Source organism: Euphorbia lathyris, chromosome 5 (genome assembly GCF_963576675.1).
Source record: "Euphorbia lathyris chromosome 5, ddEupLath1.1, whole genome shotgun sequence".
NCBI lineage: Eukaryota > Viridiplantae > Streptophyta > Magnoliopsida > Malpighiales > Euphorbiaceae > Euphorbia > Euphorbia lathyris.
In genome coordinates, this window is record NC_088914.1 from 43,347,941 (window position 1) to 43,360,647 (window position 12,707).

At 40.4% G+C, this 12,707-nt stretch overlaps 1 protein-coding gene across 3 annotated transcripts; it reads right to left on the bottom strand.

Annotated features, from left to right (window-relative positions):
- Positions 1-151: 151 nt before the first annotated feature.
- Positions 152-12,346, bottom strand: LOC136228600 (uncharacterized). 3 transcript variants are annotated; one of them, XR_010688766.1, is made up of 6 exons: positions 11,968-12,343; positions 11,128-11,197; positions 10,005-11,047; positions 9,328-9,830; positions 6,497-7,212; positions 152-787 (listed from the first exon to the last, which is right to left on the bottom strand). XR_010688766.1 is itself a non-coding variant. In XM_066017028.1 (5 exons), the coding sequence occupies exons 3-4, from the start codon at positions 10,074-10,076 to the stop codon at positions 9,343-9,345; spliced, it is 564 nt and encodes a 187-aa protein (XP_065873100.1). In that variant the 5' UTR covers positions 10,077-11,047; positions 11,128-11,197; positions 11,968-12,345; the 3' UTR covers positions 6,344-7,212; positions 9,328-9,342. The 3 variants fall into 3 exon arrangements, 1 of the variants encoding a protein (XP_065873100.1); XR_010688765.1 differs by lacking the exon at positions 152-787 and having other exon boundaries at positions 6,344-7,212; positions 11,968-12,346; XM_066017028.1 differs by lacking the exon at positions 152-787 and having other exon boundaries at positions 6,344-7,212; positions 10,001-11,047; positions 11,968-12,345.
- Between the last annotated feature and the right edge of the window lie 361 nt (positions 12,347-12,707).

Below are 12,707 nucleotides of genomic sequence, written 5' to 3' on the forward strand. Positions count from 1 at the left end.
CTGATCAATCGGAAGTGATTCCATACCCTTAAAACCCCAATTATACATGGTTACACAATCAATTTCATCCCCATCCCAGATAGGATGGGGATTAGTTCATAACTAGACTAACCAAATAATTGATACACAATTCATCAACAAGAATCTCCATTAATTAAAGCAAGCAAAGAGTAAAAGACAGATTTAGGGATTAGAAATCTAAAACCCGTAGTGTCTGATTCTGATTACAACAATGGGGAGAGAACTCTCTCCTCTACTAGTCTTCAATGAATTCCCAATAAAATATGCTAAAACAAAACTATGGTGAAAATATGCTAAAAAGGAAGAGAGAGTGGAGAAGGAAAAGGGAAGGAAAAGAGAAAAAGAAGCCAACCCTAACAAAGGAGGCAAAATGTTCTATTTATAGCCCTTCGGATGAGAAATCGCTGGGAAATCACTCCCCATCGTCTCGTCTCGTCGAGACATGAGGTGTCTCGGCGAGACGAGTTGGTGTCTCGACGAGACACTGGGTGTCTCGTGGAGACACCACGCGATGGTTCCCTTTGGGGAACCATCGGCCCGCCTCGTCTCGCCGAGACAGTTTATGTCTCGACGAGACGAGGGCCTGTCTCGACGAGACGGACAGTGTCTCGGCGAGAGAGGCGCTGAAATTGGCAGCTCCTCTCTGGAAAGTAACCGTTTCGATCCCTGGACTTCCGAAATTCGCTCCAATGGGCCTTGAATTGTCCGGAAATGCTTCAAAAGGCACGGGCCTGGTTTGGAAACGCTCAAATAGCCCTGGAAACACCTGAAAATACCGAAAAGACTATAAATAACTGAAATTACTAGTTTTAATTAAAAGATAACAAAATGATACTGAAATTAAAAGGAAATAAAGCAAAAACGAACTAAAAGGATCCTGAAAACCCTATACAAATGGGAGCTATCAACGCGCCATATCAGACCATTATATGTGAAAGCTCACATAGATGGCAAACTAGTTTCTAGAGTGCTGATTGACAATGGATCCGATGTCAACATAATGCCACTGAAAATGGTGTTAGCATTGGGAAAATCAGAAGAGGATATCATGACTTCTGAGATTGCATTGTCAGCCTTTACTGGGGAAGTTGCTAGGACATACGGAGTTCTATCGGCAGAGCTGACCGTCGGTTCTAAGACTTTAGCCATTGCCTTCTTCGTAGTAAATTCATCAGCCAGTTATCAAGCTTTGCTGGGAAGAGATTGGATTCACTCGAATGCTTGCATCCCATCATCCCTACACCAACTGATGTTGTTCTGGAAAGGAGACGACGTGGAAGTAATATGGGCTAACAACTAGCCATTCGATGCCCGATCCAACATGGAAGAATCCAAACTGTATGAGCTTGGCATTGGTCCAATCAAGGCGGGACCTAAGCAAAAGAAGACACAAGCCGAACATATTAAGCATATGTTCGAGTCAACCGCTGTCGTGCCTCTCGAGAGGCAGACAATAACCATACCCATCATCGAGGAAGTCCAATGATTAGGTCGCGATCAGAACAAATAGCAGTAGCATCAGACGCTATAGCAAAATTGAATGCACATAAGACGATCGAAAAATTGCATGGTGAGGAGTACATGGAGGTTGCGGATATAGAAGTACCAGAGGAACCAGAATCAATGGCGTGGTCACCAGAAAAGGAAATCCAAATGGAGGACCTAGAAAAGGCTAATCCGAAGTTAGAAGATGAGGGTACAATGGCCGTTGACCCCCTCGAGGAAGTAAATCTAGGGACGGAGAATGAACCTCGGCTAACTTATGTTAGTAATCTGCTGCAACCCGTTCTAAAAGAAAGCATCATCAAGCTGCTCCGTGAGTATAAGGACTGTTTCGCATCGAACTATGATGAGATGCTCAGACTTGGTCGAAACATAATCGAGCATAAGCTACCTATCAAGCCAGATTTTAAGTCATTCAAACAAGCTTCTAGGAGAATGAGCAAGGAAGTCGAGGCGAAAGTCAATGTAGAAATTGAAAGATTGCTGAAAGCAGGTTTCATTCAACCAGCTAAAAATATGCAGAGTGGCTCTCTAACGTGGTCCCAGTAGTCAAGAAGAATGGGAAGATACGAGTCTGTATAGATTTCCGCGATTTCAACCAAGCAACACCGAAGGACATCTATGTCATGCCCATCGCAGACATGCTGGTAGATGTATCTAAAAATGCAATTATTTCATGCGCTGATTGTTTTGCAGGGTATAATCAGATTAAGATAGCTGAGAACAATATCTCGAAGATGGTATTCCGGTGCCCAGGGTCAATCGGAACATTCAAGCGGGGAATTTCCTTGGTTATCTAGTGCACCAACGAGGCATAGAAATCGACGGAAACAAGACCAAGGCGATCCAAGAAGCTCGACCGCCGAAGAATAAGAAAGAGTTGCAGCGGTTCTTGTGCCAAGTGAATTTTCTCAGAAGATTAATCTCAAACTTAGCAGGGAAATCGAAGGTGTTTTCTGAGCTCTTGAGACTCAAAGACGAAGAAGAATTCAAATGGGAAGACAAACACCAAGCTGCGTTCGAGGAAATCAAGAAATACGTGTGCAGTCTGCCGGTGTTAGCTCCCCCAAAGGACCACTCAAACTGTACATTGTAGCAGCTGAGGAGTCGATTGGCTGTCTATTGGCTTAAGATAATGATAGCAAGCACGAACAAGCTATTTATTATCTCATCCGTTCCTTACTGCCTGTTGAGACGCGTTACAGCTTGATTGAGAAAATGTGTCTCTCATTGTATTTTGCATATACAAAATTACGACATTACTTGCTTAGGTCGAGAGTGTATGTAATTTCTAGTACAGACTTATTGAAATACATGTTGAATCAGCCCATTATGTCTGGAAGAATTGGGAAGTGGTCGTTGGCGTTGACAGAGTTTTCTTTAGTCTATTTGCCGCAGTCGTCGGTAAAAGGGAAGGCTATTGCCGAGTTCGTGGCGGATCACCCAACTAGCTTCCAATATCCAGAAGAACAAGAGCTACCGATCTACCTAACTCGAAAGGAACCTTGGACTTTGAAGTTCGATGGTTCAAGTACAGAGAGTTCTAGCGGAGTAGGAGTGGTAATCACTTCCCCGTCCGGAGCTAAGACAATCATGCGGTCAATCTGGACTTCGAGTGCACCAACAACCAAGCAGAGTACGAAGCTTTGATTATTGGACTCGAGATCCTAATTGATTTAGGCGCAAAGGAAATCAAGGTGTTTGGAGATTCGCAACTGGTAATCTGACACCTGACGGGAGAGTACAAATGTGCAAGCATGTCTCTAGTGCCATACTTTGCTTTCGCCGTACAACCGCTCGACGAATTCGACGATGTTGACCTTATTCATACACCTAGAAGTGAAAACTGGGAAGCTGACGAGTTAGCCCAAATCGCTTCAGGAATGAGAATATCAAGGGAGACAATGTACAAGTTGGTAGTCATCAAAAGACAAGGGCACCCATCAGTTGCAGAAAGAGGAGTTCAATCGGAGTCATTCAACATCGACGCTAATATTCCACAAGATTGGAGAAAGCCGTTCATCGAATATCTCGAAGATCCAGCCCAGAAAGTGAAGTACTCACTCCATGTTCAGGCCAGGAATTACATGATACTTGCAGGAGAATTGTACAGAAAAAGCTACGACGGCATGTTGTTGAAATGTCTCAGTTTTCCGAAGGCAATGGAGGTGATGAGACAAGTACACGAGGGTATTTGTGGCGCACACCAGTCTGGGAGAAGAATGAGATGGGTTATCAATAGACATGGTTATTTCTGGCCAATGGTTCTCAAGGATTGTATGACTTATGCCAAGGGGTGTAAGAAATGCCAGATGTATAGGACAATTCAGCGAGTACCTTCAGAATAACTACATACTATTGTCAAACCTTGGCCTTTTAGGGGTTGGACGATTTATCTAATCGGAAAGATCTTCCCAACATCCTCGAAAGGACACTGCTTCATTATTGTCACAACTGACTACTTCTCGAAATGGGTAGAAGCGGCTCCGATGAAGAAAGTAGGCCAAGAGAATGTCATCAGGTTCATCAAGGAACATCTGATCCACAAGTTCGAAATTCCGGAGTCAATCACAACTGACCAGGGGACAATGTTCACCAGGGAAGACATGAAGGAATTCATGGACGAATACCGAATCAAGTTGATTCACTCAACGCCTTTCTATGCTCAGGCGAACGCACAAGCGGAAGCTTCTAACAAGATTCTCATTGGTATTTTAGAAAAAATGCTAAAAGAGAATCCAAGGGAATGGCATACGAGCCTGTTAGAGACTCTATGGGCAATGCGAATGACTAAAACCAAAGCTACTAGGGTAAGTCCTTGTTTCTTAACGTTTGGTCATGATGCAGTGCTGCCGATGGAGGTCGTCGTCCCATCTTTGCGAGTAGTCTGGCAGAACGAATTGGAGCCCGACAATTACTTGCAGGCGATGATAATGGAGTTAGAAGACCTGGACTATGAAAGGCAGAAAGCTTTGGACTGTATACTGGTCCAAAAGAAGAAAGTAAAGAGGATTTACAACAAGAAGGTCAAAAAGAAAGTCTTTCAGGAAGGTGACTTGGTTTGGAAGTTAATCCTACCAATTGGTCTAAAGAGTCACGAGCTTGGAAAGTGGTCACCTAACTGGGAAGGACCCTTTCAAGTTCACAAGGCACTTCCAAGAAATGCTTACCGGCTAAAAAGTATAGAAGGAGAATTACACCCATGGTATATCAACGGTAAATATTTGAAAAAATATTACCAAATGATTTGGGATGTGGTTAATCCAAGGCAATAAAAGCACTGAAATTGACCAGTATAATCGCACTCTAGCTTAAAACGCTAGGGGGGTAGTTATACGGGGTTGATTTCTGTTCACAATGGAAGGTGAAAATGAAGCATATGGAGAACCTAACCTATTTTCACGTGAAATAAGGAGACTGCAAAACCAGGTTCTATCATATTGCTTTAATTCATTGCTTTTTGTGATGTACATGTGTGATTAAAATCTTGGGTAAATTCCAAAAACAACCCATGTGGTTTGATGTTGTTCAAAAAAACCCTTGTGGTTTGTTATTACCAAAAAAAAGGACTGTGGTTTGCGCCGTTACCCAAAAAACAGAAAAGGGCTTAACGGTGTTAAAATGCTGACGTGGCACAAGGGTAAGGTTGGAAAAAAAAAATTATTTTTCTTTTTTTTTATTTTTCTTTTTTCTTTTTTCTTTTTCTTTTTCTTCTTTTCCTTTCCCTTCTCCCTTCTTCTTCCTTCTCTCCTCCTCCTTCTTCATTCTCTTCTTCTTCTTCTTCTTCTTTTTTTAAATTTCTGAAATTTATTTTTTTTTATTTTTCTTTTTCTTTTTCTTTTTCTTCTTTTCCTTTCCCTTCTTCTTCCTTCTCTCCTCCTTCTTCTTCTTTCTTCTTCCTCCTTCTTTCTTCTTCCTCCTTCTTCTTCTTCTTTTTTTCTATTCTTTTTTTTTAAATCCCTTACTCGAAGAAATTTGGAATTTTCCCGAAATCTGGAATTTCCAGATTTCGGGAAAATTCCAGATTTCCGAAGAAATCTGGAAATTCCGAAACTTAAAAAAAAAAGAAAAAAATAAAGGAAGAAGAAGAGGGATGAAGAAGAAGAAGAATGAAGGAGGGGAGAAGAAGGAAGAAGAAAGAGAGAAAGAGGAGAAGGAGGAGGAGGAGGAGAAGAAAAAGAAAAATTAAAAAAAATAAAATTTCAGAAATTTAAAAAAAAAAAAGAAGAAGAGAAGAAGAAGAAGGAGAAGAGAAGGAATGAGGAGGAGAGAAGGGAGAAGAAGGGAGAAGGAGAAGAGAATGAAGAAGGAGGATGAGAGAAGGAAGAAGAAGGGAGAAGAAAAAGAAAAATTAAAAAAAATAAAAAAAATCGAATTTCCAACCTTACCCCTGTGCCACGTCAGCATTTTAACACCGTTAAGCCCTTTTCCGTTTTTTGGGTAACGGCGCAAACCACAGTCCTTTTTTTTTGTAATAACAAACCACAAGGGTTTTTTTTGAACAACATCAAACCACATGGGTTGTTTTTGGAATTTACCCTAAAATCTTTTACAAGGCTTTAATTACATCATTTATATTTTCTATGCTACTAAAATATATATATATATATTCGAAAAGTATATAGTAGCTCAAAAAACTTTTTCTATATATATATATATATTCGAAAAGTATATAGTAGCTCAAAAAACTTTTTCTTAATTTTGGGCAAGATTAGTTAATTGTCGTTGCTTATCAATTGCAATTTATTAATTAAGTCCTAGTTTTACTTTGCTGTAGTATCCTTAGTCATTCTTACTTTTCAGTCATGCATAAGTTAGAATTAGCTTGTCAGTTTTCATTCACTAGCTAGTTATCCTGTTTATATACATAGACTAAGACTACAGTGCTGAAAGTGATTACATATATCATGAGCTTATGCTCTACACTTCCCAAATATTAGCAAAAGAATAAAAGAATAGGTAAGAAATGTACCGGTCAAGGGAAAGTAGAGCAAGGCGTGCTCTAGACTGGGCCAACCAGGCTGCACAAATGTCATCTGCTAGCCGTTGCTGCTGTAAGCCTTCTGCATGCTTCTTCTCCAAATCCTTGTACTGGGCCATCAGACGAATCTTCTCTGCCTCTAACTCCCGGTGCTCGAGCGGAAACCAATGTCTGAACTCAGCTGCAGCTCTCAAAAGACTCCCACGCTTTGTCCTCAACATGCTCAACTCAGTCTCCAGCTCTCGGATCCATGCATCTCTAGCCTCAATCTCCTGAAGGCACTGCTAATCCTGCTCCTTGTTCGCCTTCCACGAGGCATATCTAGCCTTGAAGTGATCAAAAGCAGTGGTGCCAGATCTCGCCTCTACGACCAGCTTATCAGCAGTCTCTCTAGCTGCAAAGTAATCCACCCAAATATCCTCAAAATACGCCCTAAAATCTGTGACAATCTTCTTCATAGCTTCATCATCGGTGCTATCAAGGATAACTTGGAAGTTTCTCTCCATGTCCCCTATCCCATCTATATCCCAAGTATCCGGAGAAGATTTAACCAATTTGGCAATGGCGTTCTAGGCTTTCATTACTGGGTCGGAGCTAGAAAGAGAAGTAGAAAGCACATCCTTGGAGAAGGAGAAATCCAGGCCCTCAAGTGGATTATCAAGATGCAAATCCAGTGGTCTTAGGCGAGAGTTGGGAAGGACGGATTCCTGCATAAATTTCAAGTAAAAACAAAGCTAGAATCAAAGTTTGAAAGCTTCCATTTTGCACAAACACTAAAAGCAAAATCGGGGCAGCAACAAATTAAAGGTTTAAAAGCAATATAATCAGCTTGAAAATGCATGGAAAGAGCGAAAATCAAGCACACTTTGCATAACACATGTCCTGGGAACAAGTTCAAGTCATTAGCAAGTGTTGAAGTCGAAAGAAAAGCATTGAAATGACAAAAATAAAAGCCGGGCAGCAGCTATATCATGCGGAAAATGAGCAGAAAACAAGTCTAAAGTCATGCCAAGAAGCTAAACGAAGGCACATTGACGATACTAATTTGACTAGCAACAAGTTGGGACATTTACAACGTCAAAAAGCCAAGTTTAAAGGATGTCAAACATCAAGTTCTATCAAGGTATGTGATACGAAAAGTTTATGCATTATTAGCTTTATTGTTTTATTGTGTGCAGGTTTGGCCTCGTGTTTAAGGGGTAAATTTCATCAATGGTGTATAACATTTGCCCAGTTTCACACTTTGGTGTACAACCTTCAATTTGTCTCACTAATATATACGAACTTATAGGTGACCTCCCACTATGGTGTACATCAGGTAAAAATGACCGGTCAATGATCAGTCAACGCGCCACCTCAGCTTTGACCGGTCAAAAAGTCAAAAAAATTCAACAATTTAATATAAAATTAATTCTATGCCCTATCTTTACATCTATTCATCTTCTTCCCTTCCTTTCTTCTATATCTTCAAATTTCTCTAAGTAACAGAGCCTTAGTTGGAAAACTGGTAAATCTTCAAACTTGTGATGGTGTTTATGCTGGAGAATTAGGGATTGCTAAAGAATTGGGGAAATTAACCCAATTGCGAAAACTTGTTGTAAAACGAGTTACTGAAGATCATGCTTCTGAGCTTTCTGCAGCTATTATGAAAATGGAGAATCTTGTTTCCCTTTCATTAGAAGCAGAGGAAGCAGATCAAGTTCGAGTCTTTTGCCAGAATTTGAAGCTTTTTCTCCTCCGCCTCTTATTGAAGAGGTGATTTTATCAGGTGGGTTAATTGAAATCCTAATTGGGTTTTCGCCATTAGAGAACTGAAAATACTGAGTTTATCGGATTCTAATTTGTTGAATTCGATTTCAATGCTTCAATTTCTTGGGAAGCATCTTGCTCTCTACAATGCCTGCAAGACCAAGATCATTGGTAGAGAATTTTGCGAGAATGGTGGTTTTCCGAAGCTGGAAAGTCTGAATGTTTTAACACTTGAAGGATTGAGCTTGATGCCATCGTATAATAATTTAGGAAGAAGATTGAAAGGTGAAGAGAATTACAAGATCAAGCACATTCCCAATGTTATAATTGGTGATCTATATTGAACACTTTCACCATTTTCTTTTCTTTTTTATTTTGAGTTTTTGATTTTTTTTTTTTTTTTTTTTTACTTTTTGACCGGTCAAAGCTGAGTTGGCGCGTTGACCGAGCGTTAACCGGTCATTTTTACCTACTGTACACCATAGTGGGAGGTCACCTATAAGTTCGTACATATTAGTGAGACAAATTGAAGGTTATACACCAAAGTGTGAAATGAGGCAAATGTTATACACCATTGATGAAATTTACCCCGTGTTTAAGCAACATAAATCAAACAAATAGGGTCGAATTATTGGGTGATCAAGTGCGTGAGCTACCATGTGCTTAAGAGTTGCAGATTTCACATACAAACTAGTCCTAAAATTCAGAAATGCAAGGCACGAGGATTGAAGCCTAAAAAAGCAAGGTTCGGATCAAATCTTGATCAAATGGTGTTCGAGTTTCTAGCAAATCAAGGTCTCGGTTTTTGGCTCAAGCAAAACAGAATTTTAAGCAGCAAGCAATGTCAAACTGAAGCCTAAAACATCATGGATCTAATGAAATTTCAGTAGCATTCCGGCGTAAATTGGATTAAGCCCAAAATGCACGAGTGCTAATTCACAAACAAATCACCATTTTGCATCACTTGCAATCATATGCAGACCTCAAACATCAAAGTTAATTACATAAATTAACTTCTCGGGTGCCTCATCCGGCCAAGCCCAAGAAGGATCCCAAAAGAGAAGAAAACATACCTGAGAATGAAAGCCTCAGACGATAATCTCCAGTGAAAAGGATGCAGGAAGCAGCTCACGTGCAGGAGGATCTCGTGCAACATCCGGTGCACTCACCGAGGCATCAACATCAGACCTCTCAAAGGAGAAGGTTGGGAGACTCGCTGAAGCAATAGGAAGAGGACACTGCGCAGGTGTAGGAGCATGGCGGAGCACCACCTCAATCTCATCATCCGCAGCACGAGGATCCTCTCCAACGAACATATCCTCGGAAGGATCAGTCTCCTCCTCACTAACCTCAAATTCATTAACTTGTACTGCATCTTCAGAATCACCAGAGGCCTCATCCTCCGTCTCTATGAACATAATCGGATCAGAGGGGAGATTGTGATAGCCAAATCCAATCTGGCATATCCGAGAAGATCGTCGGGTTCCACAGTTAAAAACAGGTTGTTTACCTCTCAGCGGCTCAACAGCTTGCGGCTTCTTACTCACAGGCTCAGGGATGGAGCTTCCACTTGAAGCTGCAAGAGCAAAGTCCTAGTTTAGTTCTTTATAAAAAAAAACAAATAAAAAGTTTGCACAAAAAGAAAAAGAAAAAGACAAAATATATATACAAGTGCAATCAAGAAAAATGAAAAGTAAAAAATAGAAAACAAAAGAAAATAAAAGTAAAGAAAAGCGAAGCTAATACCCACAGGAGGTACAAGTACAGCAAAGATAGGCTGCCACCACGCATCAAAGGACAGCTGAGCAGAATCAAGAACCATGGGAAGATACCCGATGATATGAGACTATTGGGACTTATCAATATCATCATCTGAGGCATTCGCCTTCTGATCTGCTGTAGGGAACGGAAGAGGAGAAGGAACGCTCTGAAAGAAGCCTAGCTGCCTTGCCCACAAGCACGGGGCATAGAGGACTAATCCTATAACCGGAGCCTTCGAATTCCTATTCTTCGGGAATCCATGTACTAGATGATGAGTGGTGCAGAACTCACTCCAGCAGAATCTATCATGATGGTCTTGAGCCTCAAAGTAACCGGTAGCCCATCTCGGTAGAAAAGACTCTCCAAGTGTACTGAATAAAAACAATCTGGTGGTATTCGGCATCGCCATCCGAAAGAAACGAACCATATCCTCCTGGGATAGCTCTAAAGAAGCATAACAAGCATCAATCCCAACTGAGGCTCTAGACCGGGTTGGCACAAACTGTCGCCAACTCAGGGAAGTAGCAGAATATCCACAGCTGAAAGAACCACAGCCCACCTCTGATCATCGATAAAGGCTTCTCCTTTATCGTCTTCTCTAATCTGTGGTACACATTAGCAAGCAGCATGGAGCACAAGTTCAGACTCTGCCCTGCAACTAAAGCCTTGGCTATCTGGAAGATGCTAGGAGTAGGTCTACCTCCCAGAGGCTCAAAGAGGAATTGGCTCAGCAGAAGCCAGATGAAATAGACATGCCCAACACCACTGGCAGTCCGCAGCTCGGGAAACTGTGTCATCACAGTACAATACTTGCCAGCTGACTGGACAGACAAAGGCTGCAACTCAGGAAATAACTCAATATGGATCTGCCCAGGAACCTCAGCCTCACCCCCTAGGAAAGACAGGATATGTGCTCTTCTTGGAGCCAAGAGGAAACAAGGAGCTGTCCAGAAGCAATGCTTCATCTCCTGAAATCAAGTCAGCTGTAGGCTCGCCAGAAAGAGCCACAGGTCTTATGCCAAAATAGGAAGCCTGGAAAAGAAATTAAGAGAATTCAATTGATTTTTCAAGCAAATTCAAGGCAAAAATTGACTCAAAGGCGCAGTTTTTACCTTCTTCAAGCATAATCACTGTCCGATGTATGAGGAAGGCTCAATGAGATGAGAATAGTCAGTATTAACTCTGCAAATTTATTCAGACACGGAGGACAAAAGCTCAGGTACGCGTTTCTTACTTTAAAAAAAAGAATGCAAAAAATGTAAACCGAATCTGCCTAAAAAAGGGAAAAAACCAAAAGTATATAAATAAGGCAAGAAAAAGATGTTCGGTGTGAAAAAGAAAATAAAATTTGCTGTAAACAAAAAGAAAAACACAAAAGACAGCAATTCACATGTTCAAAAAACAAGCTACAAGCTTGAAATTACGCGGGAAAATCAAAATTATAGGCATTCATGGTATTTCCCTAGCCGTAATTCAGTTTTTTTTTTTTTTTTTTGGTAGAACGTAATTTCAGTTTTTTAATTTAAACGATTAAGTTGTTTTTACACCTGCTGTATTCCAGCCTGCCAACATGTTCAAAACAAAATTCTACAGAAAATTCAAAAACCATAAAGAAAGCCAAAATGCCAAATTGACCCTTTCCTTAGCCTAAAACTTCACTAATTTCGCTTAAAAAAGCCTCAAATTCCAATCCCTAACATCCTAGAACTTCAATTTCACATCTCCTAAACCTAATTTATATCCATTTTCCACCATATTCAAAGCTCCATCACAACAATCATGCCAATTTCGATCCTAACCTTCACAAAGTATGATTTTAAGCATGCCCTAGGTCCTAATTAGGCAAGAAAAACGAAATTAAATCAAAGTTCAGTCATGGCTAAACCTGTAAAATCATGTAAAATCGTGCAAAACCAAGGGAAGAGACGAAATTGGAATGGAAGAGAACTTACCCGTGGAGGAGGAAGCCGACATTGTCCCCGGCGGAAGGAAGCGGCGGTCACGGCGGAAGGAGGCAGCCGCGATGGGTGGCGGCAGAAACTGATTCTGGCGTGAGGGAAGTGGAAAGCGGCGACGTCACAGGGGAAGAAGAAGTTGAAGAAGAAAGAGAAGCGGCAGCAATGGCAGCAGACGCCGACTCTGGTGCGGAGGGAGGAGAGAACTTCGATGTCGCGGGGAAGAATAAGAAATCGAAAAGGAAAGAAGAGGGAAGGGGGAAATTTGGGTTTTTAATTTGGATTTGGGTGTAGTGTAAGTTTGGGTTTTAGTTCAAGCCATTTTTAATTGGGTTAGTTACATAATAGTCAGATTTGGTTAACTATTTACAACAAACCATTGTCTTTGTTAGGCCTTTAATTTCATAAGATTTATACAATTAAATTTTATAGGACATGAGTTAGAATTAGAAAAGTTAGGGGTAAATAAAAACTTTCTCTTATTACGTAATTCCATTACATAAAAGAGAAGGAGGTAATTGTTAGAGGTAAATATAATTTTTACATTTATTTACATTTTTACCATAGGTTATAATGATAACCCATAATTCATAATTTTTACATTTATTCACATTCAAACCATAGGTTATAATTATAACCTATAGTTTGTCATTTTTATTATTTTTTGGTGTAAGAATAAAGAAAAACAAAATAAAAATAAAAGAATATAAAAGAAAAGAAATAAAAAAATATAAAAT